At 42.1% G+C, this 25,128-nt stretch overlaps 1 protein-coding gene across 1 annotated transcript in view; it reads left to right on the top strand.

The window, feature by feature from the left end:
• The first annotated feature begins 15,349 nt into the window (after positions 1-15,349).
• TG (thyroglobulin) overlaps positions 15,350-25,128 on the top strand; it is a 232,735-nt gene continuing 222,956 nt past the window's right edge. Inside the window, exons 1-5 of the mRNA XM_003792866.3 lie at positions 15,350-15,416; positions 16,113-16,221; positions 17,567-17,664; positions 19,184-19,387; positions 20,572-20,731. Coding sequence (XP_003792914.1) covers positions 15,350-15,416; positions 16,113-16,221; positions 17,567-17,664; positions 19,184-19,387; positions 20,572-20,731 — 638 coding nt within the window. The remainder of the gene's footprint in view (positions 15,417-16,112; positions 16,222-17,566; positions 17,665-19,183; positions 19,388-20,571; positions 20,732-25,128) is intronic.

Raw genomic sequence — 25,128 nt, 5'->3', positions numbered from 1 at the left:
GATTTTTATTGCCTTTGAGATTCTCCAACTTGACAAATGTGCCAAAGATTAACAGACATAAAATATAGTCCTGTGTATTTACTTGTGATATTTTAACTTTGTGAAAAATTTCACTGATAAATGAAAAGCTTTAGCAGAGGTGATATTGTGGGCTAGTTGCTTTTGCATATTAAAGTAAAAATATAGTGCCTGTATTTCACGTGTGGAGTAAATTTGCTAATGTCTGTGTTTCACATTCGATACCTTTCATTTGTGTTTTATAATGCTGTAATGTTTTCCCTGTCATGACTGAATTCTAGACATTGAATTTATATCTTCTTTTTTTCAGATATGGATCAAGTAGCATTCTTAACCCATGAATAGAGGTGTTACCTAGATTCTTGTCACCTACACAGAAGTTGCACCCAGTGACATTCATCCCATCCTCTCAATCCCTGGTGAACGTGGTTAAATTGACATACATTTCTTCTTGTAGTTTCTTAAAATTAGATCACCATATTTGTTAGCAGCCAGAAAACTGGAAGTTCCATTAATAATTAGGTGACTAAGATTTTTGCTCTGCTTAAATGTATATAAACTATAGATCTGAATTTTAAAATTTAGATCTTTAAATATATATCAAATTATTTTATGCACATATCCATTTAATATAGAGTATATTGGTTGAAGCCTTCTTTAAGAAAGTGTATTAGTTTCTGAAAAGTCAATTCATTATGAGAAGTTTCAGATGAGATTTTTTTTTTCATTTTAGTCTTTTAAAAAAAAAATCAACATATGTGTTTAAATAGAAGCAATAAACTAGATAGGGTGTTTCTTGGAAGACGTGTTTTATTTGCCACCCAAACAGAATGTTGATTAGGGAGGGACCCCTCTTAGTGTGTTCCTGAGTGAGTATAACTTGGACTTCCTCCTACTTATTTGTGGTTCTTCTGACTTTTTTACAAATGTGAGAGTAATATACTTTTTCCTTAAAGGAACTTTGTTATTTTTTAATTTTAAGGAAAGTCCTTTTTCTTAACTCTCATCTCCACTAACTCACTTCCTCTTCAGTATTCACATTTCACATGTTCAAACTAAAGCATTTCATTCCCACTCCAATAAGCTGAATCTCCTGCCCCTTCACTGTCTCTTGATAATAGTACCCTGAAAGGGCCCAGGAATCTCTCATGTCCATTTCATCAAAGTGGATGATGGCATCGTCCCCCTTCTCCATCCCACTGGAAGTTTAACATCTTTATAAGATAATGTCATGGAGGTATAACTGCTACCCTCTGAAATTCTGTCTTCCTTGGGATCCATCAAAATTGTCACTACTAGACTATGTTTAATGAGTGCCGGGTATGTCCCCATCATTGTATGTATAGTATCTAATTTGTTCTTAAGATGGGTAAAGCAATCATTTTCTAGGTGAAGATGCTGAAGAGACATTTAGAAATTTATCCTAGATAAGAAATAAAGGGCAGGTTCAGGATTCAAATCCTGTACAAACTCATGTTCTTTTCTGGCTTATGTGCTTCAAGTATTCTTGTCATTTCAGTTTTCTGCTCTGAAACTTTAATGACTCCCTATTTTAAACATGTCAAATCTGTATGATTGCAATCTTTTGCAGTTTACATAATGAATTTCAGATTAATTTAAATATAGTCTGTTACATGAACTGTGCTTGCCTTTCTTGCCTTCATAGTGTTCCCCTCTTCTGGAAAACTCTCCTTTGTTCCTTGTGTTTCTGTAAACCCAGACGATACTTAAAACTTCAATTTTTCTTTCTCTGAGAAGCATTAAGGAGGCCTTTTATGACACCTTGCATTGTAAGAAGCTATAGAGGAATTGTGTTAGTGAGTAATCATTGCTAGAGCAGAATAGGCACAAACTTTGCAATCTCAGATTTTCACTCTTGACCAGAGGTCCTCAAACTTTTTGAACAGGGGGCCAGTTCACTGTCCCTCAGACCGTTGGAGGGCCGGACTGCGGGCCCCGGGATGAGTCGGCTGCTAAGCAGGACAGGCAGCAGCAGCAAAAACACCTGGCAGGCCAGATAAATGTCCGCGGTGGCCCAGAGGCTGTAGTTTGAGGACGCCTGCTCTTGACAGTTTACTAGCAGTTTAATTTCTCTGAGCTTTAGTTTTCCTATCTATAAAATGGGAATTATACCTAGCTTACAACTTTTATCTGAGAAGTAAAGCAAATAAAGTACCTAGAACCTGTTATTAAATAAATTGAAAATTCAGTTGACACATTGAGGGTCATCTGTGTGCCCGCCATTAGGAGGCCAGATGGTTATGGAAAAGTGTTAATAAAACAAGTCTGTAAGGGAATGAAAACAGCATTGAATGAGGTAGGTGCTGATAGAGAGTCTAAGGAGCCAAGACGGCAACAGAAAGGAAAGATGATTGGGTTTGTAGGCAGAGGGGCTTTGGGGAAATAGGTGATGCGTGTTAACTAAAACAGTGATCTCTTCATATTTTTTGACTGATGTTCCTAAAGGAATTTTGCAAACCATTCAACTCCTGGTACCTGTTGTCTTTGGTACCCCAGAAAGCAGTGTCAGAGACAAGACTTAGGCACATTTAGTTTATTCAAGAGACGATCCAAGGACGTCACAGTGAGGAGAAAGGAGAAGTAGGGGAGGGAAGGAACAGACAAACAGAAACGTGCATAATTGAGGACACTGCTGTGGGCAGTGCAGCTTTGATTCTTCCATTTGAAGTATAATAATTTCTATTACTGCAAAGGATGTGATTCCCAGTTTGCAAATATTGACATTTTAAAATCAGTTACGTCATTTTAAAACGTACGCAGTGGAATCTGAATACAACATCTGTTTTAAAAAGACATGAGCAGCTCTTCTTTAACATTGGGAAATTGAACCTGTTTTTGAACCTATTCTCTTTTCTGCCTTCCCAATAGAATGTTCTTGTCTACACCTATAGGTCTTTCTCATCCTTTCACACAAAAGGTGCATTGCAATTTTAAAATGCTTTATAGGCTTAGTAGACTTTCAAAACATACCAATCAAACACTAGTATCACTGACAAGGCAAACAGAAAAATCTACAATTACAGTTGAAGATTTCAACCTTTCTTTAGCTCTAATTGATAGAATAAATAGACAAAATCTGTAAAGATATAGAAAACTTGAACAAAAATGGTCACCCAACTTAATGGACATCTAGGAGACATTATAGCCAACAACATGAGAACATTAATTTTGTTTCCAAGTGCACGTGACACTCAGAAAGTTAGACTATATGGTAGGCCATAAAACAAGTCTCAAGTGTTAAATAATTCAAATTATGCATAATATGTTCTCTGAGCACAATTAAACTGGGACTCAATACCAGGAAGATATCTGGAAAAGTCCCCAAATGTTTGGAAATTCAACAGCATAACTCCTAAATAATTTATAAGCCCAAGAAAAAAGTTTGTAAGTAAAATTAGAAAATATTTTTTAAGTGAATGAGTATGAAAACATCCTAAAACTTATGGGATACAGCTCCCATAATGTTAGAGGGAAATGTATAATTTTAAATGGTTATGTTTAAAAAGAAAGGGACAATAATCACTGGTACAAGATTTTATATTCTTAAGAAACTAGGAGAAAAAGAGCAAACTAAAATCAAATGAACAGGATAGGAAGGAGAAACAATAGATGTTAAACCAATGAAATACTAAATGGAAAAGTGAGAAGGATATATCATAAATAAAAAATCTGGTTCTTGGAATAGAACTAAAATTTATGATAAACTCCTAGGTAGACTAGTAAAAATTTAGAATGAGGGAGGGAACATTATAATGTATCCAACAGATAAATGTTAAAACAGAATATTATGGATACGTTTCAAATGATTTAAAGCTTAGATGAAATGGGAACATTCCTCAACACAAATCACCAAAAAAAAAAAAAAAATTAAAGAAATGGAATATAATTAAAAACATAATAAACTTCAGGACTTTATGTAAATTCTATTTAAGGAATTCTATTAAATTCATTTAAGGAAGAAGTGAACTAAATTTTAGGTAAACACTGGTGGAAAAGAACACACAATATCTTATTTTTTGAGACCAACATTTTCTGCCAAACCCAGAAAAAGACATCACAAAGAAGAAAATTACAGACCGTAATCTGTCTGTGTAATTACAGATTACACGGACACAAAATCCTTAGCAAGACCAAATTCAGCAATATACAGTAAGGGTATATATGCAATTTTTCATATTACATAGCTCGATACTTTCTGGACAGTCTGTGTATCCAGATCAGGTTGGGTGTTTCCCAGGAATATGAAGTTGGCTTAATATTCAAAGATCAATATAAAAATAAAAATATGTTAATAAATGAAAAAATATTTTACAAATTTATACATCCATTCATGGTTAAAAGTTATCAGAAAGAAAGTAATTTAAATAATTTTATAAAGGGCATCTGCCAAGAAACTTGATGTAACATAACAGTAAAATCATATTTTCTTCCCTCAGACCAGAGCAAAGCAAGAATGTTCACTATTACCTCTTCTATCCAACACTGAGTTTTTACCAGTGTAATATGACACTGGGCAATAAAGGAAGAAAAAGAAAGAAAAGGCACATCAATTGGAAAGGAAGAAGAAATACTCTCAGGTGATATGTTGTGTACATAGAAACGTCTAAGAAATCTACCACAGTGGTACGAGAACCAATGTTTTCTATGCACTAGCAATGAACAATTGGAGTTTTAAAAATACCATTTTCTATGGCATCAAAATGTATGCACCTAGGAATAAAATTGAAAAACATGTGAGAAACATTCCAAAAGCCAAAATGATGCTGGAAAAAAAGATAGCATAAACAAATAGAAAAATATACCAGAATCATGTGTGGGAAGACTCGATGGTGTTCAAAAATCAGCTCCCCAAAGCGACCTATAGATATAATGGGATTACCAAGCTGATGCTAAAATTTATATGGAAATGCAAAGTACCTAGAATACCAAGGAAATTGTGAGGAAAACACAGTTGGAGGTCATACAGAGTACAGGTCTTAATTGTAAGGCTTGTTATAAAGCTTCAGTAATAGAGACAGTGTAGAAGTATAAAGATAAAGAGACGTTGGGCGGCGCCTCTGGCTCAGTGGGTAGGGCACCGGCCCCAAATACCAAGGGTTGCAGGTTCAAACACAGCCCCAGCCAAACTGCAATAAAAAATAGCCAGGTGTTGTGGCAGGCACCTGTAGCACCAGCTACTTGGGAGGCTGAGGCAAGAGAATCACCAAAGCCCAGGAGTTGGAGGTTGCTGTGAGCTGTGATGTCACAGCATTCTATTGAGGGCAATAAAGTAAGACTGTCTCAAAAACAACAAAAAAGGTAAAGAGATGTAGATCAATGTTACACAATAGGGCAACTGAATGACAACGATGTCATTCCACTACCTTTTTGGCATTTTGTGTTGCTAGTGTTTGGGATTTTAGCCATTTAGGTGTGTAGTGGTACCTAATGTTTTAATTTGCATGTGGATATCCACTTGCTCTGGCACCATTTGTTGGAAAGACTCTTTATTTTCACTTTGAACTACCTGAGTGCATTTGTTGAAAATCAAGTGGCCATAATTATGTTGGTTTATTTATGGACTCTGTATTGTTTTTCCATAAATCTATGTTTATTCTTATGCATATATCACACTATCTTAATTACCATAGCTTTATAGTATGGTTTGGAATCCTGTAGCATAATTCTGTGTTCTTCTTCCTTAAAATTCTTTTTGTCCAAAGACAAAAAACTTTGTCTTTTAAGTTTTTTGTACTTCCATAAAAATATTAGTGTCTGATGATCAACTTTTTAAAAAAGCTACTAGAATTTTGACAGGAATTGCACTGAATCTATAGATAAATTGTTACTTTAAGAATATTGAACTTTCTGATCCATAAGCATAGTATATTCCTCTATTTGCTTAGAATTTGTGAATTTTTCTCAGCAGTTTTATTATAGTTTTCAATAATCTGATTTTGAACTAATTTTGTTAGATTTATTTCTCTTAATTATATTTTAAATGGAATTGTTAATTTCATTTGCAGATGTTCTTTTACTAGAGAAATAAAATAGTTTTTTATATCTTGTGTCCTGTGACATTGTTAAAATCTCTCATTAGTACTAGAATTTTTGTACATGCTCTAGATTTTTTATATACTGTATTATATTTTCTATGAATAAAGACACTTAATCATTCTTTACAGCAGCAGTTCTCAACCTGTGGATCGCAATCCACAGGAACTGTATGAAAGGGCTGCAGCATTAGGAAGGCTAAGAACCACTGCCTTACAGGGTATGTCTTTTATTTTTTCGTGTTTCCTTATTGCATAGGCAAGAACATTTGGTACAGTATTAATCAAAGAGAATGGACATCCTTGTTTTGTTCCCTTGAGGGAAAGAATTCAGTCTGTCAACATTAAAGATGACATTATCTGTAAGTTTTTGGTACAGGTCTTTTATTAGATAGAGGATGTTACCTTCCATTCTTAGTTTGTTGAGAGAGGAAGAGTGTTGCATTTTGACAAATTATTTTTTTAGTTATGAATGGGTGTTGGATTTTGACAAACTATTTTTCTGTTTCTTTTGAAATTGTCATATTAATCTTGTATGTTTTTTTAAATTTCTTCTATTAATTCTTTTGCATGCCCAGAACAGACCCCACCTGATCATAATGTGCACATATAAACCATTTTTTTGTATCGCTAGATTTGACTTGCTAATGTTACTAGGAATTTTTGTATCTGCTTTCATAAGGGATATTGTTCTGTATTTTTCTTTGCTTATAATATCTTTGGCTTTGGTCATTGGGTAGTACAGGCCTCATTAAATGAATTGAGAAGTGTGCGCTTTTTCTTTAGTTTCTCAGAGACTTTACACTTCTTTCTTAAAATGTTTGGTAGACTCATCAGTGAAGCCATTTGGAACTGGCCTTGTCATTTGGAGAAGATTTTAAATTACTTGTTTAATTTTTTAAATCAATATAAACAGATTTTCAATTTCTTCTTTGAGGTTTTTTTTTTTTTAACTTTGTGTCTTTCTAGAAATTATTCTATTTAATCTAGTTATCTAATCTGTTAAGTGATGGTTTTCATAGTTGTCACATGATTTTTTTTTAAATTTATGGTTAGTCTGTAGTGATGTCTCTTTTATTCTTGATTTGATAGTTAACTGCTTGCCCTTCCTTCCCTGATTTCTCCCCTCCCTCCCTTCTTCCTTCCCTGATTTCTCCCCTCCCTCCCTCCCTTCTTCCTTCCTGCCTCCCTGCATTTCTCCCTCTACCCCCAAAACTCATCAGTCTAGGTAGAGATTTGTCGATTTTGTTTTTCTTTTCAAGAAATTTGCTTCATTTTAGTTTTTTCTGTTTTTTATGTTTCATTTATGCTCAGATCTAGGTTTCTAGTTTTTTTTACTTTGAATTATTTTTCTCTATTAGCTTCTTGAAATAGAAATTATGATCACTAATTTTAGTTCTTTTTAAAATATAGGTATTTAAATCTATAAATTTTCTTATAGTCAGTGACTTATCTGTGTATCATGTATTTTGATGTGTTATAGATTCTATTTTCATTCAGTTTGAGGTATTTACTAATTTCCATTGTTATTTCTTTATTTGCCATGGATTATTTAGAAATGTTGTCTAATTTCTTACTTCTGGTTCCAAAATGGCAATGTAGCAGCAAGCTGGCTACTCTCCTTCCCCACCAAAACCTCCAGGCAGATGGCAGGAGAACTGGACTTGAAATCCACAGCATCTTTTCCTTCCAGTTCTACCAGGCACCAACTCTCTGAAAAATCTTCCTTCCATCATGGTTCCTGCTCTGAAAAAGGTAAAATTGAGGTGGTTGACCAGCTTCCCCATTTTCTTCGGCTCCCTAGAAGGAAACTGATCCTTGCCTTAACACATGGGTAGCCTTTTGACTGCCTTAAGGAGAAATACCTCAAAGGACAGGTAAAAACAAACAAGAGAAGGCCCACTACAATTTCTAGTCCAGAAACTGTACCTGACCGCAGTACACATCCAATTAGAGTGGCTACAGAGGTACATCACAAGGTCCACCTGATACGAACCCCTACCTACTGCTGGATTACCCCACACTGCTAGGATCAGCACTTTGGGACCCGTCCCACACCCAGGGCAGGCAGTGCTGTCACTAATTATCGGAGCGGAGGTGAACCTGGGCTCAATGCCCCACCTATAGCTGAGAAGGAAGCAGTGAGCTGGCCATGAAAATTCCTTAAGCAGGAGCATTTAATAAAAAACAGAACAAGTTGGACAGAGAAAACTGGAGCAAGTAATCCTTCAATGCAAGGACATACAGGTATACTTCCAAGAAACATTGGCAGAGAACCCAGGCCTCTCTGAAAAGACAAGCAAAAGTCCCAGACTGACCTTAAAGAGATGGCGATTTGTTACCTCTCTAGCCAAGAATTCAAAATAGTAGTTTGAGGGAAACTCAGCGATCTCCAAAATAATACCAAAAAGTAACTCAGAAATTTATCAAAGAAATTTAACAAAGATATTGAAATACTAAAAATAGTAAGTGTTGGAACTGAGAAGCATATTTGCTGAACTAAAAAACTCTAGAAGCTCTTGACAGCAGAATGAACCACGCAGAGGATAGAATCAGTGATAGAATTAACTGGCTAGTTAAAAATGCACAGAAGAGAAAAATGAAAATGAAAAAAGAACAAAAAGGAACAGAGATTACTTTTAAGATATAGAAAATTACCTCAGAAAACCAAACATAAAAATTATTGTTCTCCAAGAGAGGGTTTAGCAAGAGTAAGGTATCCAACACTTAGAGAAAAAACAGCAGAAAACTTCTCTCAAAACCTGAGAAAGATATAAATGTCTGGGTACTGGAAGGTTTTAGAACACCAAGCAAATTCAACCCAGATAACAATATCCCAGGGCATTCAATAACCCAACTCTCCAAGGGAACTAAGAGAAGATCCCCAAAGCAGCTAGAGATAAGAAGCAAATAACAAATGTGCACATAATGTTCTTCACTTTGTCTAGCAATAGACTTTTCAGCAGAAACCCTACAGCCAGGAGGAAACACAATGACATTTTCAATGTACCCAAAGAAAAAAATGGCAACCCCAAAATATCATATCATGCAGTATTGTCATTCAAACATCAAGGGACAGAAAGACTTTCATAGACAAAAAAAAAAAGTTGAGAGAATCCATCACTGCGAGACCAATCTTGTAAGAAATGCTAAAGAGAGTTCTTTAATCTGAAAGAAAAAAAAAAAAAACACTAATGTGCAAAAGAAATATTTTCAAGGTATAAAACCCCGTGGTAAGATTGAGTACTTGGACAAACCCAGACTATTACTGTATTTGTGCCGTACAATCCACTCATAACCTTAGTACAAATCCCAAGAGATAAATCTGTCAAAAACAATAAGAGCTATTCCCACCTGTTAAGAAAGAGGTAATTCAAACATATGTAAATTGAGACAACTAAGAATTAAAATGTAGGTAAGATGGAGTTAAAGTAAGGAATTGTGGGGGGTTTTGCCTTTGTTTCTATTTATTTTATTTGTGTTCTAAGATTAGGTTGTCCTTTCTTTAAAACAATGTACCTGTAAAATATTTTTGTAAACCTCAAGGTAACCATCCACAAATAACCTGTAGTAGATTTGCTAAAAATAAAAAGCAATAAATTAAAACATACTATGAGAGATGTTTACTTAACACAAAGGAAAATAGTAAGAAAGCAGGAAAAGGAGAGAGAAGCCTCAAAACAGGGAAGTGGCACTGAATGTAAATGGTCTCCATTTTCTCAGTTACAAAGGATAAGAAAACAAGACCCAGATATATGCTTATCTGCTGCCTTCAAGCAACTCCTTTCACCTGTAAAGACACACACAGATTTTGGGTGGGTGGGAGTTGGGGAAGATATTCCATGCAACTGGAAACCCAAAAAGAACAGCAGTAGCTAATACTCATATCAGATGAAATAGACTATAAGTCAAAGGTTATTTAAAAAGACAAGGATGGCCACTATATAATGATAAAGGTATCAATTCAATAAGAGTATAAACAATTATAAACATTTATCCACTCAACACTGGAGCTCTCCTATACATAAATATTGAGAGCTCTCTCAACATTTGGAGCTCTCCAAATATTAATAGACCTAAAAGGATATATAGACTAAAATACAATAGTAGTAAGGGATGTTTACACCCCACCCCCAGTAATGGAAAGATCAGTCAGCAGAAAAATCAACAAAGAACAGCACAGTGAAGGAGAGGTGAGCTACACATTAGATCCCATAGGCCTAACCAACATTTACAGAACTGCAGAACTGTTGTAGAATACACATTCTTTTCATCAGCACAAGGAGCATTTTCCAAGGTAGATTATATCTTAGGCCACAAAACAAATTCAAAAAACATAGGGGTAATATCAAGTGTCTTCTCTAACCACAATGGAATGAAATTAAAAGTCAATGACAAGAGGAAACTTGGAAAATACACAAACCCATGGAAATTAAACAATTAATGACTAATGACTAATCCAGGAGCCGTTATGACATTAAGAAGAAAATTTAAGAATTTTTTGAACCAAATGAAAATGGAAGTACAACATACCAAGATCTATGGGATGCAGCAAATACTTAGACGTTTGTAGCAATAAATGCATACATCAAAAAAGTAGAAAGAGTTCAAATGAACAATTCACTTTGAGGAACTAGAAAAGCAAGAACAAACCAAACCTCAAATCAGTAAAAGAAAAGAAATAATAAAGATCAGAGCAGAAATAAGTGAAGTGAGACCAAAAAACAAATTACAAAAGATCAGAAAAGTAAAAGTTGTTTTTTTGAAAAGATAAGCAAAATGGCACACAATTAGTTATACAAGAAAAAAGAGAGAATACTTGAATAAATAAGAAATGAAAAAGAAGACAAAACAACTGAAACCTCAGGAATACAAGAAGCCATTAGAGACTATTCTGAATGACAGTGTGCCAACAAATTGGAAAGCCTCGATGAAATGGATAAATTCCTGGCCACACATGACCTATCAGGATTCTACCTGGACAAAGCAGAAAACCTCAACAAACCAATAACTAGCAATGAGATTGAAACTGTAGCAAAAAGTCTACCAAGGAAAAGCCCAGTAAGATTAGCCCATATCACAAAATCCCAAGACCAGAGATGTTGGCCTGGATGTGGAGAAAAGGGAACACTTCTACACTGCTGGTGGGAATGTAAACTAATTCATTCCTTTTGGAAAGACGTCTGGAGAACACTTAGAGAACTAAAAATAGACCTGCCATTTGATCCTACAATTCCTTTATTAGGTATATATCCAGAAGACCAAAAATCACATTACAACAAATGTTTGTATCAGAATGTTTATTGCAGCCCAATTCATAATTGCTAGGTCATGGAAGAAGCCCAAGTGCCCATCAACCCATGAATGGATCAATAAATTGTGGTGTATGTACACCATGGAATATTATGCAGCCCTAAGGAAAGGTGGAGACTTTACCTCCTTCATGTTTACATGGATGGAGCTGAAAAATATTCTTCTTAGCAAACTATCTCAAGAATGGAAGAAAAAGTATCCAATGTACACAGCCCTATTATGAAACTAATTTATAGCTCTCATAGGAATGTTATAACCTAATTATAGCCTTAGAATATGGGGAGGGGGAAGAAGGAGGGGAGGTGAGGTGGATGGGTGGAGGGAGGGTGATTGGTGGGGTTACCTCTATGGTTTATCTTATAAGGGTACAAGTGAATCTTTCTAAAAGCAGAGTATGAATATCTTAACACAATAACTAAGAAAATAACATGAAGGCTACGTTAACCAGTTTGATGAGAGTATTTCAAATTGTATATGTAAATACCACATTGTACCCCAGGATTGCATTAATGTACACAGCTATAATTTAATTAAAAAAAAAAGAAAAGCCCCAAACCTGATGAATTCACTGCTAAAATCTACCAAACAGTTAAAGAAGAGCTAATACTAATTCTACTCAAACTCTTTTTAAAAAATTGAAGGAGAAGGATACTTCCAAGTTCATTCTGTGAGGCTAGCATCACCCTGATATAAGAATCACATGAAGACACAAGAAAAAAGAAAAAAAAGAACAACAGACCAATATTGGTGAAGAACATAAATATAAAAATTCCTAACAAAATACCAGTAAACTGAATGTCACAACGTATTAGAAAGATCATTTGCCAGGGATCGGAGAATAGTTCAACGTATGCAAATCAATAAACAACACACCACACAAACAGAAGCAATTTCCTCCTCTATATTCTAATTACTCTGCATTCCCCCCCCCCAAATCTTTAGTAAGCACTGATTATACATAGCACCCGTGTAGTACAGAATGAGAGAGACGAAGGAGAAGGGTATGCAGTTATGTTTGGGGCCAAGAAGAGTGAGAGAGGTGGTGGAGGCCGTGATGAAGAACCTGCCGGAGTGATGGCGAGCTAAGCCACTGGCAGGTTGTTGAAGACACATCGGGACACTGCCAGGCAGAGTCAAAGCAAAGCCTTCATGTTCTCACCGTAGGGAGGTGAAAGCAGGGACAGGTCGCTGAGTCATTATGAGAAAGAGAGTTTTGTGGTGGAGGAAGCAACACCTTGGTTGAATTTCTTGAAGCTCATCGCTCTGTTGCTCGGGTGGAGAGAAGCACCTCTCTTCTGTGTGTGGATTCTGAAAGAAGCCCATGTGGTTCTGACTCGTTGGGTGCCCTTGCTCCCACGGACTCCTGACCCCTGCTCCTTCTCCAGGTGGGGTCTGAAGTGGAGTCAGCTCACGGGCTGCTGTTCCTCCCCTTCAAGTGCTCTTCACTCTGGCGATATGTTGGCCTGCTTCATGGACCTTGAGCTCAGAGTTCTCAAAGCATCAAATGCAGTGGTGCAGAGACACCTACGGCATGGGCCTGGGTGGTTCCTTCCCAGGGGACAGGCCAGCAAGAGTGACTCAGCACACCAGCTGACCCACGGAAGCTGTAGCTATGTGCATGTGTTTGGGGGCAAGGGGAACCATAGTGAGCAGGATTTGTAATAAACCTCTAACCATGTTCCACTTTTTCTAGGATGCCTCTGCTTTGGAACACGTAGAACTGGAGAAATGCCAATGCTTTGTTTATTATATTCCCGTAGTGAAAAGGCGCTGCTCTCAGGCAGCACAGGGTGAGCTTGGCCCCCATGATGGGGCAGCAGGCCGTCAGGCAGAGGGAGTTCTTCCTCTATGTCCCTAAACCTTCTTTGCTTCACACCTAAGCCTCAGTCTAAATTGTTATCCCCCACCCTCCAGAGTAAGCTGATCCCTCTGCCATGGAGCCCCCTATGCACCTGCACAGTGAGTCTCCATCCACGCAGTGAGTGCTGGGCTTCAGAGGACTGTCCCTACAGCTGGTGAAGAAGCCCCAGGGAGGGCCACAGAGAAGGGGGCTGCTGTGGGTGGCTAGGGCAGAGCTGAGGGCCTGGAGGAAGCAGGGGCAGTAGACCCAAAAAATGGGACTGGGTGGGCTTGAGGGGAGGGCTGTGTCAGGAGAAGTGTGGATAGACGTGGTGCTTTGGGGCCTGTTGAATTGCAGTGTCCTCTGCATGGTCCTGGGCTCCAAAGGAGTCTGGCTGAAGCCTGAGCTAGAGAGAGGTGCATGAGGCACAGGAGGGCTGTGTGGGGCAGGGGATCTCACTGGCTGTAAGGCCACCCTCACCCTTCACATGACTTGTGTTTTACTTTCAGAGTTTGTATCATGAACATCATAGAAAATAGCTGTTACCAGCTGAATTGTGTACTCCTGAAATTCATATACTAATTTCCTAGGTCCAGTACCCAAGAATGTGTCTGAATTTGGAGAAAGGATCTTTAAAGAGGTAATTAAGTTAAAATGGTCCTCATTAGGGTGGGCTCTAATCCCATAGGAATGTTGTCCTTATTAGAAGAGGAAATTGGGACACAGAGAGGAAAAACCGTAGGAAGACCCAGGGAGCAGATGGCCACCAATAAGCCAAGACACCAACCCCACCCACACCTTGACTTCAGACTTTCAGCCTCCAGAACTGTGAGGAAATACATTTGTGTCGTTCAAGTCCTCGGGTTGGTGATACTTTGCAATGACGGCTGGAGCAGACTAATGCAGTGGCCCGTGCTGGATACTTAATATATGTCAAATACTGTTTTAAGTGTGTATTTTAACACATTTAATAGTCACAGAAGCCCTATTCATAGTAGGTAGTACAGTCCATTGTGGGGGTTCATCCCACATCCCAGCCTGTCCCCCCACCCCCCACCTTGGGAAAATATACCTCCACTTTCTTAGTGCCCCTCCCCTTCACAGGTGCCCCACTCAGCAATATGCCCTGGTTGCCCACAAGCCTCTGCCCCCACCTGTCACTACCTCTGAATCTGCTGGGCTGGTCTGTATACTTGCTACCACCAGGCATGATGCCATTCTCAAAATGAGAAGATCAGTAATTCAACTGTGGGCAGGCCGGGGGCCAGTGCTCTTCAGGGTCTGCTTTATTCTTCCACAGCTGCCCTAATGGACAGGGACACTGTCATCCTCTTTTTAACTTTACCTTCTAGAGAGAGAGGCCAGGGCTTAGAGAGACAAGGTGTGTTTTCCCAGGTCACAGGGTAGCAGGAGTGAGGGAGGGAAGCTGGCTTGCTGGGAGAAGCTGCTGGCTGCACGTGGTTGGCAAAGTCTGAGGTCCCAGGAAAGAGAGAAGAAACATCAGTGTGAGTATGAATGTGTGCACGTGGATTTGCCTTTTCTCGATAAAATTCTTATTTTCTATATTAATGAAGGCAGGATTTTGCTTGTTTTGTTCTTTGTCATATCTTTATTGTCTAAAATAGTATCTTCTACTCCCGTACGGGCTCTAAAAACATACAGAAGGGAGGGAAGGAAGAGGGAGGAAGGAAGGAAAGAAGGACAGAAGGAAAAAAGAAAGGAAGAAAAGGAAGAAAAGTAGGAAGGGAAAGAGGGATGGAGGAGGAAGTAAAAAGGAAGGGATTGCTCCTCTCCCAGTGGGCTTGAGCCCATCACCCCCAAATGTATAGAACTTTGGCTTTTGCCTATGAAGAAGGACTGAAAGCCACCCTACCCTGGTGCTCCCCACAGTCCAGACAAAGTTCTCTCGCCCCAGTGGCCATACAAGTGTCCTCAGAGGGAGCAGATGCAGGTGGAGGAAGTTCCTTGTGACCCATAGAGAAAACAGCGTGGGGTGCAGCCTCCTGAGTGCCCACAGGTAGGGAGGAGCCCATGCCAGTACAGTGCAGCTCTATAAAGCTCCCTGGCTGGAGCATCTCCAGAGGGCAGTGGTTCTATCCCTGCAGCCCAGGAAGGGGCCAGGAAGATGGCCCTGCTCCTGTGGGTCTTCAGCCTACTGGGCTTCATCTGCTCGGGTTCGGCCAACATCTTTGGTGAGTTTTGAGGTCAGGCTGTGGAGTCAGGGTGGAGAGGGAGCTCCAGATAAGCCAGGCTCTGCCCCAGGGCCTTTGAACGTATGCAACCTAATTTATCCCCCAAATGCCCAATGTCAGTTATTTGCTCTTTTCTCTTCAGATGAAGAGACAGAGGCTCAGGGAAGTGACCTGACTTGCCTGAGTTCACAGAGTAGGAGCAGAGATAGGAAATTGATCTTCCTGATTCAATCCTATTTGCCTCACCCTACCCTTTCAGCAAAATTTTGGTATTGCCAAGGCTTTTTGTCCTCTTAGCTATCCCAAAGTGTATGTCATCTATGCAATTATTTAAGAAGTATCCAGCAAGTAATAAGACAAATAACCCAGCTGTGCAGTGAAATAGGTTCTATCCTGGGCTCAGTCACTTACCCAGGGTTGATTTTGAAATCTTCCTTGCCAGCTGGGTGACCAGTTACTTTCGTTACCTGAGTCTTGGTGTCACGTGAGAGACCTGGAAACATTACCAATCTCCTCTCAGGGGAGTGCTGAACATTATGTGTCAGAATTGGAGAAGTGTGCCCAGCTGCCACATTGCAGATTAGACTGTAATAGGTGACGATAATGCTGCTGGAAAAGCATCTGTGCTCTCGGGACCCACCTCTGCACCTGGGGCCCAGGCCACCCTTTCCTCTGACGTGCCTCCTCCCCTCTCAGAGTACCAGGTGGATGCCCAGCCGCTCCGTCCCTGCGAGCTGCAGAGGGAAAAGGCCTTTCTGAAGCAAGCAGACTACGTGCCGCAGTGCTCAGAGGATGGCAGCTTCCAGTAAGTCCTCAGGTGCCCAGGGGTCCTGGGACGCCTTCTTCCTTCTTCCTGAGTGAGAGTAAGTCCTTTCAACTCCTCTGTGCACCTGAGACCTGGCCATGTCATTTGGAGATGGCCCCTCTCAGTTCCCCAGGCCAGAGAGTTCATGCCAATCTGACCAAGTGAGCCCTTCATCCTGCCCTGCCCCCTGCCCTTCCTTCTCCTCCTGCCAACACTTTGACCCTGATTGTGGTGGCTTTAAACAAATATGTATGTTGGGAGGCAGTGGTCAAATGGTCTGTGCTTTGGTACCTCCCCCACCTCCCTTAGTGTCCTCTTGAGAAGTCAGACAGAGGGAAGCAAAGGCTGGCGGCCTTCCCGGGCTGGGATGCCCCCGACCCTGCCCAGGTCTGCTCTCCAGCGGCTGGGTTACCGTCTCCACAGTGAGCAGCCCTCTGAAAGGGGTTTTCCCAGCTGCCCCAGCACAAACTTGGCCATGAGATTGTCTCAGCAGAGCGAGTGGTGATAATCTAAACAACAGCAGCACAGATAAGCATCCTTCGGAATAAGCAGGCAATGGGAATTTCCTCCTGCTATTCCATAGGGAGCTCAGTCTTTATGGCTGTTCTGGGAAACATCCCTGAAACCACCTCTGCTGCTCTTGACATGCCCGACCTCCCACGAGCACCAAGAGACATGCTGGTCTGGCTCCTGCCTGATCTCTGGGATCCTGGAACAGTAAGGAAGGAGCTCGGGAGGCATCTCACCATTCCCAGCCTTATTTAGGATCCTAGTCTCCTTTCTCCTATCCCAGCCACTCGTAGTGTCAAGCCAGCCCAGCCCTCAGGAGGCTTTGCAGATGCTGTTCCCTTTACCTGGAACACCTTCTGCCTTTCAGCCCTCGACCATCTGGCAGGCCTCAGTTCAGCTGTTACTTCCTCTGGGCGACCAACCACACAGCCTGGCCTGACCCCTTCCCATGTGCTTACTAGTACAAGCTGCTGACCCATGACTTCCCTGGGTCCCCCAACCTGATCCTCACTATGAGAGCATGGGCCTCCTCCTCCTTTGTGGCCCCACAATCACCAAGTGCATTCTGTGGATGTGGCTGAAGTTGTGTCTTCCAGGTGGGGTACTTGCTTTGGGCTGGCAGGCTGGATGGCCGAGGCAGGAGTGGGTGCAGATATCTGCCAGGCAGGAAAAGTCATGCTTTTCCTTCCAAGTCAGCCACCCTCTTTACATTACTCCTACCCCAACTTAAGTTAAAGACTGGAGGAACAGAAAGGAAGAAGGAAGGTGACCTGGCTTGGAACTAGCGTGTGGCTTTGGGAGTCCAACATGGTGTCACCCACGTGTCTCTCCTCAGGCTTGTCCAGTGTCAGAATGATGGCCGCTCCTGCTGGTGTGTGGGTGCTAATGGCATAGAGGTACCAGGCAGCAGGCAGCCTGGACGACCAGTGGCTTGTAAGTGCAAAGGGGCACAGGTGGGAAGGAGGGACCTTGCTGGGATGTCTCAGATCTGGAAATGAGCTCTGGGCTTGGGGGGCTGACCAGTGGAGTTTCCCTGGGGTCCTGCTCCTCCTCTTTGGATGAGAAAGGTCCATAAACACCACACAAGGCCACTCTTCCCACAGGACCTTTGTGAGAATCCAGTGAACCAATGGAGTTGTTATTTGTCAGACAGACAGCCATCAAGTTCCTCCCCTGTGCTGGGAACCTTGCTGGGTGCTGACCAAACGATGCTGAGTGGACATTAGAGTCCCCTGAAATCAGAGAGTGACCAGGGAAGCAAGAAGGGATTTTTCACCTGTGGTGCAAGCATTTGGGAGTTGGGTAAAACTACCCAGTTAAAATTATTGTTACTGTGAGTAGTCAAGAAACAGAATCCTCATTTAAAGCCTGTTGTCACCCCCCAAAAGTCAATGTAAGGCAATCACCTTAAAATGATGAGATTGAGCCTAACCCCAAAGCTGTCCTTTAATAGATAAGGGCTCTGTTTGGGGCCATGGTTTTATGTGGCAGTGTGGCTGGCACGGGGTCAGGCTGGGTCCTCATGCTTGGCCTGAGTACAGTTGCCACCCACCCCCGCTGAGCTGTGGCTCCTCCTCTGTGACACGAGCATACGGTCTGCCTTGTAGTGCTGTTGTCAGGACTCAACAGGGCAGTCACTGCTCCCTCTTAGTTGTCCATGTCAGGAGAAAGGAACACCTGAGGCTCGGAAATTCCCAGAGAAAAGAGTTCTGTTTGGCTCACGGCCCTGTAGGCTGTGTGAGAGGCACCGGCCTAGCATCTGCTTCTGCTGAGGGTCTCAGGCTGCTGCCACGCACTGTGGAGGTCAATGCGGAGCAGCAGGTGCAGGTCACAGAGAGGGGAGCAAGAGGTGAGGGAGCTGCCAGGCTCTTTGTAACAACCACCTGTGCTGGGAACTCACTGGCCCAGGCAGGGCATTACTCTATTCACGAAGGGTCCCTCCCAGGACCCAAACACCTGTCATTAGAGCACGCCTTCCACTCTGGGGATCAAATTTCAACATGAGACTCAGAGGGGACACATATCCAGACTGTGGCAGTCAGCGTCGATCACGCACCTGATAGAAGGCAGCTGCTTTCCTACCCTGTAGAGAAGAGTAAGGCACACAGGCGAGGCAGCTGCCCCAGGGTTATGCTGCAAACAGGTACAGAAATCCAGATTCAGACAAGCTGGGTCAGAACTCTGTTCCCACCTCCGCTCTGCAGCGCCAGGACTCTGGGCTGTGCGGCTGACTGACGTGAGAGCATGGGATCTGCCCTCCTCCGACTCAGTCTACAGGACTCAAGGACAGTCTGAATGCAGGGCTTGAGGCTGCCACCCTCGCCCTGAGTGTCCGTGGGCTGGTCATTTCCCTCCCAACGTGTCCCTCTGGGGAGGGAGCCAGAGGCTTCCTGGGCTCAGCCCTCTGGGTGTCCCTGAAGCACCACCTGACGCTGCTCTTCATACCCCACAGGCCTGTCCTTCTGTCAGCTGCAGAAACAGCAGATCTTGTTGAGTGGCTACCTGAACAGCACAGCCACATCCTACCTCCCTCAGTGTGGGGACTCGGGGGAATACACGCCCATCCAGTGCGACGTGTGGCAGGAGCAGTGTTGGTGTGTGGACACAGAGGGCATGGAGGTGTACGGGACCCGTCAGCGGGGCAGGCCAAGGCGATGTGAGTTTCACTGACACTAGCCGGGTTGGGGGTCAGGGTCAGGAAATACAGCTTCCCTCACTGTGAACCAGAGGGAAGGTTCTAAGACTGCTAACATTTCCATGTGGCAGACAGCCCACATTCTCTGGCTGACCATTGGTCACATAAGCAGGATTTTGAGGACCATTTTCATGTCTCCTGTTACAGACCTCAGTTGCTGTTTGGGGCTCTAACTGTATGAAAGTGGCCCCCTCAGATTTTCATGGAGCTGAAAAATTCCTATTGCCTAAGAATGTCTTGAAGACCTTGACCTGCAGAGGCCAACATGGGGGGTGGGTGTGTTTGGGTCTTTGTTTTTAACCAAAGAGTTAACAAAGTAAAAAAGTGAATAAATAAAAATAGTAAAAAGCTTGTAGACACAGGATATAAAGTATTTTTGTATGGCTGGAAAATATGTTTGTGTTTTAAGCTAAATGTTATTAAGAGTCAAAAAGTTAAAATAAGTTTATAAAGTAAAAACATTATGAAAAGTTAAGGTTAATTTATTAGTAAAGAAAGAAAAATACTTTTTATAAATGGAGTGCAGGTGAGTGTGCAGTGTTGATGATGTCTGCAGTGGTGCCAGCAGCGTCCTCGGCCTTCACCTTCTCTCACTCTCCCTGGTGCACCCAGAGCACCTTCTGGTCCCACAAGCCCCAGTCCCGGCAAGAGTCCTGTACAGGTGTACCCTTCTCACCTTTTATACTGGACTTTTCCTGTGCCTTTTCTATGTTTGGATAACACAGATCCTCACCATTGTGTGACAGCTGCCACAGTACTCAGTACAGTCCCATGGTATAGGCGTGTACCCCAGGAGCAATATACCAGGCCACACAGCCTGGGTGTGCTGAAGGCTACAGCCCTACGTGTCTGCAACTGCCCCCTGTGATGTCGCACAGGGACAAAATCGCCTAACAATGTGCTCCTCAGAGCATGTCCCTGTCATTGACTGCCAACTGGATGTGCAGCTTGACTGCAGAAACCTAAGCACCCACTCGTACAGACACATTTAAAATTTGTTCATGAACGGGCGGCACCTATGACTCAAAGGAGTAGGGTGCTGGCCCCATATGCAGGAGGTGGCGGGTTCAAACCCAGCCCTGGCCAAAAACTGCAAAAATAAATAAATAAATAATAAAATAAAATTTGTTCATGAACATGTTTAGGTCCCAGGAGCTGTGAAATAAGAAACCGCCGTCTTCTCCATGGGGTGGGGGACAAGTCGCCACCCCAGTGCTCAGCAGATGGAGAGTTTCTGCCTGTCCAGTGCAAATTCGTCAACACCACAGACATGATGATCTTTGATCTGGTCCATAACTACAACAGGTAAGAGGACCCAGCCCACAGAGCTCACATCCTGAGTGGGAGCTTGTGCGTGTCATTGCACAGCAAATGTCACTGGGGCCCTGGGGTACTACAGCATTTTGGACAAAGCCAACTGGCATTGCTATTAAATTAAAAATACATGCCCCCTCCAGCTCAGCCAGCCATGGAAATGTAAACTACTGGAATGTGAAGACGTATGTACGAGGGTCTCCATTGGATCATTTTTCACTGTAGCATAAAACTGGGGAACAAAGTGACCATCACAATGTGGATAACTGAATAAATGTGTGTTGCCACAGTATTTATGCAGCCGTTAGAAAGAAAGAATTGTGCCAGTACAGTTGACTTGGAAAGGATCCATGGTTTATTATGATAATGTGATTCAAGATACAAATGCCCCTAATACAGCATGGATAATGTGATTTAGTTTTTAAAGAACAGACAAGCAGTATATGATGATGCTGGTGTCTGCGCAGGACTAAGTGGGCACCGAGGCCAATGTGATGGGCTGCTTCAGAGGTCAGGGACGGGCTGGAGAAGCAACAGTGGGCAGAAAGGGATCAGCAGAAAAGGAGAAAAGCTTTGACAGCATCGTATTCATGTTCTGTAGTTTTGTAACCTGCATGGATGTGTGCAATTATAAATAGTTTCCAAGATTTAAGTAACAGATTTAGAAAGGGAACTACATTAGAGATCTTGGCCCAAATGGCCGGGTAGCTTCTGGTTATCCGAGATGGCCACTTGAGTATTGTAAAGGGCTCACACTGACTGCAGATGTAATTGAACCATTCGGAGTAAACAGAAACATGAATACTAGTTTGCAAATACTGATATGAATTCTCTTGGAGAACTTGAGCCTCTGTGTGGATGGCTTCTAAAACAAACAGCCTCTTTCCCCACGTGAGAGAGGAAATTCTCATGGGCTGTGCCAGGAGAGCTCTCAGACTAGGAGACGGCACTCAGGATCTGAGACAGGTTTTGTTTGTGCTGAAAAATAGTTTTAAAACTATTTTTAAATAACTTAAAAACCTTTTATGAGGTTATACTCTATAAAATTTCTATTTTTGTAGGTAAAAAGGTAGTTGGACGTGTGTAGTTTTGTATATTCAACCTCGAGTACTACATCCTGTGGTTTCAAAGCACAAGGTGGGAGGCTGTGTCCACCCATGGTGCCAAGAACCTGCGCTGCCCTTTGTGGGCCAAGGGCACACCCATCTGTGTCGTGTTGTATCCCTGCCCACTCCAGCCATCTGCATTACCTGCTTGGGCCTGTAGCACTTACCTATGCGACCTGCATTCTGCCTCTGCCACTTCATAGCATGGGCCTGCCTACTTTCCCTCTGAGAGCCTCAGTGTTTCCATCTATGAAATGGAAGACAGTGCCCTGCTCATTAGGTCATAGTGAAGATCCAACAAGACCACATCTATGAAACCATTGCAAATTGACAAAATTGTGAATCATTATCCATCTGTAGGGAATTCTCATGTGTCACTCAGTTATGGCAAATGTAGGTTAGATCCCACCCTCTCTACCCCCACCCCAATGCTAGAGAATGCCTATCTATGAACACATGTAAATCTCCATCAGCCAATTTTGTATCTTTTTATCAGCTTTAATGCTTACAGAAATAATTTGATAATTGTAGAAACGAGGACTCTGAAACATGAAAGTTACGAACTCACCCTATGAAGCATAATTAGTGGGTGCTAGAGCTCCTTTTAGTAGACCACACTACTGTGATTCATCTTTGCATAGTAGGGAGCTTGCACCCAATACATCTACAGTCAGTGCTTACAGAATGCATCCAAGAATCTTGTGGGTGCCATGCTGAGGTTGAGGCAAATTCACAGTCATTTCCACAAGAGGGCAGTCAAGTTAAATGTAAAAGTTTAGCACTAAGCAGCCATTGTTTAAAACAAATACAAAACAATTTACTCCTGAAATGGAGTCTCTTTCTTTTTCTGTATGCAAGCTTATCTTAGAGCAAATCTGGTTTAGGAAGGTCATGGGAAGGGTTGGGTGGTTGATTACTGGAAGCCCAGCTAGAATCAGAGATTTTCTAATGTTTATGTAGACCTGTGTGTCCTCAGGCCCAGTGACTCCTCTGGGCAGAGTGGAAGAAGCCAGAGTCTAAGCTCAGAGCCCGGAGTTGCCAGATTAAATACGGGACAGCCAGATACATTTGAGTTTCAGGCCCAGTTACATTTGAGTTTCAGATAATTGAAGAATAATTGAATTGTAATGTTGAATCTGAGGGTGTTTCTTTCAGACCTTCAAAGAGGTGGCCTAAGGCACTTGACTTACTTTCCTGGGGCCAGGGGATGGCTGAAAGCCTGTGGGCATCTCATTTGCCAACTCTTACTGTGCCAAGTGATGATTTGCCCTTGAACTTGACTATAAAGCTTATGTATTTGAAGTTGGTCTTTTTGCCCTTGAGAAACGTCACTGCTCACTACACCTATTTGGCCCGTGACATTCAAAGTACAGTGTCATGCTGGGGAGTAAGCTTTGCTAGTCCCTCTGTGGCATGCCCCACCTGTCACATTGCCCTACCCAGTCACAGGTTCTGGCCAAGCAGATTACAGGTAAAGAAGAGCCTTTAATCAGGGCTGATGCCTTTACTAAGACCTTAGTGTTCTGAGTTAAGATTCAGTTAATCAGTTTCTTTATCAATCCTTGTCCCCAGTGAGTAAACTCAGTCAAACTTTTTAGTAATCTGTCTTATGTCAAATGTCTTAGCCACCCACCCATGCTACCCAGATTGTCTGGCGGGAAGGGTCGGATACATCTTAGCACTTGGGATAGGTGCATTGTAAGTGGGACACAGAAGGGATGGGGTGGAGAAATCAGATACTATGCTAGGCTGTACCCCTCCCAAAAGGAGCACCCACTCTGGTGCAGGAGAAAATCAAATACATGACTAATTTATTAATCTATGATTAGATTTCTGGAGGGAAATGGGAGCTTCTAGAGGATCTGACTCATGCTCTGCACAGGAACGGGACCAGATGCCTGGGGGGCCCAGAGCTTCATAGTTGGTCATTTCCCTGCCTGTGGGCTGGGCATAAGCTCAGAAATGCATCACCTGCCTCTCTGCTAGCATTTTCATTCTTGAGGACCCTCCTATGATCACCTTGAGAGTTTGCTTTTTATTCAATAAAAGGCAAGCATCCTTTTCTACTGGACAAAATATCTACTATTTTTTATCTATATTAAATATTGAATATTGTATTGAATTTATCTTCCCCTTTTTTCCTGATATACCCAGAATAGGATATAAATGGAAATTAGAGAAAATAATGAGGAAGGCAAAATAAGGGTAAAAAACGAGAAGTGATGACAAAGGCAGGTGTCCAGCAGCCATTCCTCGAGGCTGCAGCAGATGTGGAAGTTGCATGCTTGTCCCTGAGCTCCCCCCGTGACCAGAGAAAAGAGTCTAAGTTATTTGATTTCCACCAGATAACAATAAGCTGCTTTCTCCAGGGAACACAACTTTTTCTTCTATTGAGGATGAAGAAAACTTTTTCTCAGGTCCTCACAAGGGGACTATGCCATGTGACAGTTTCCTGCTGCCAACAAGAGTGTTGGTTTCGCTTCTTATGGGAAGTGATGGACATGGTGTTTTCATGTGCTGTATTAGGGTGACTGAGGTCTTGGGTTATGGCATTTTCTACCAAATTTATACCTTCTTCTGTGACTACTAACATCTCTGTTTTTCCTGTTGCCCACACTTGAGGTCCTGTCTAACCATCCTTCTAGACCCCTTCTCTACTAGCTCCTGCTCAAATTGCTGTTCTTGGCTTTAGAATCCCACTGAAAGTCACCGGCCAAACAGATTACAGTGTTCCTTTGTGCTCACCTTCTTTGGGAGCAGTCTTTGACCACGTGATAGGTTCCAAACCCAGCTGGACCACCTGTAAGGATGGTGCTAGGGCTGTCCAGATCGCCCCAGGACTTCCAGTTCAGCTTTGCTTGGTTGAGCTAATATGGAGAAGGTGGACAGCACAGCGCGGCAGAAGCCCTGTGCCCTGGTGACAGTAATCACTGAAGACAATAGCAGAAGCGACAACTAAACATTGTAACAGTGCTGATGGTTACTCTGGAGAAGGAGTCTAAAATTCATAGATGGTGATGCTGTGTCAGAAATTAGCCACAAAAATCAGTCCATATCAAACTGAATTGTGGGAACACGGGAAATCAAGAAGACTTTTTTTTTTTTAGAGCATGAACTCCCTGTTGGTTGCAGGGAAGGGTTCCCAAAGCCACCTGTGCTATCTAAGGAGCACTGGAAATGGATTCAGGATACCCAGCTCCTGGTCTTGGTTGGGTAATTTTTAACCCAATCATGCTACCAGTCAGAATCTCATTTGTGACATGGAGATTTTTTTTTTTTTTT

This window comes from Otolemur garnettii, unplaced genomic scaffold, assembly GCF_000181295.1.
Source record: "Otolemur garnettii isolate 467f Iridium unplaced genomic scaffold, OtoGar3 scaffold00062, whole genome shotgun sequence".
Lineage (NCBI taxonomy): Eukaryota > Metazoa > Chordata > Mammalia > Primates > Galagidae > Otolemur > Otolemur garnettii.
The sequence above is the reverse complement of the archived record's forward strand: the minus strand, read 5'-3'. Positions and strand labels throughout refer to the sequence as shown.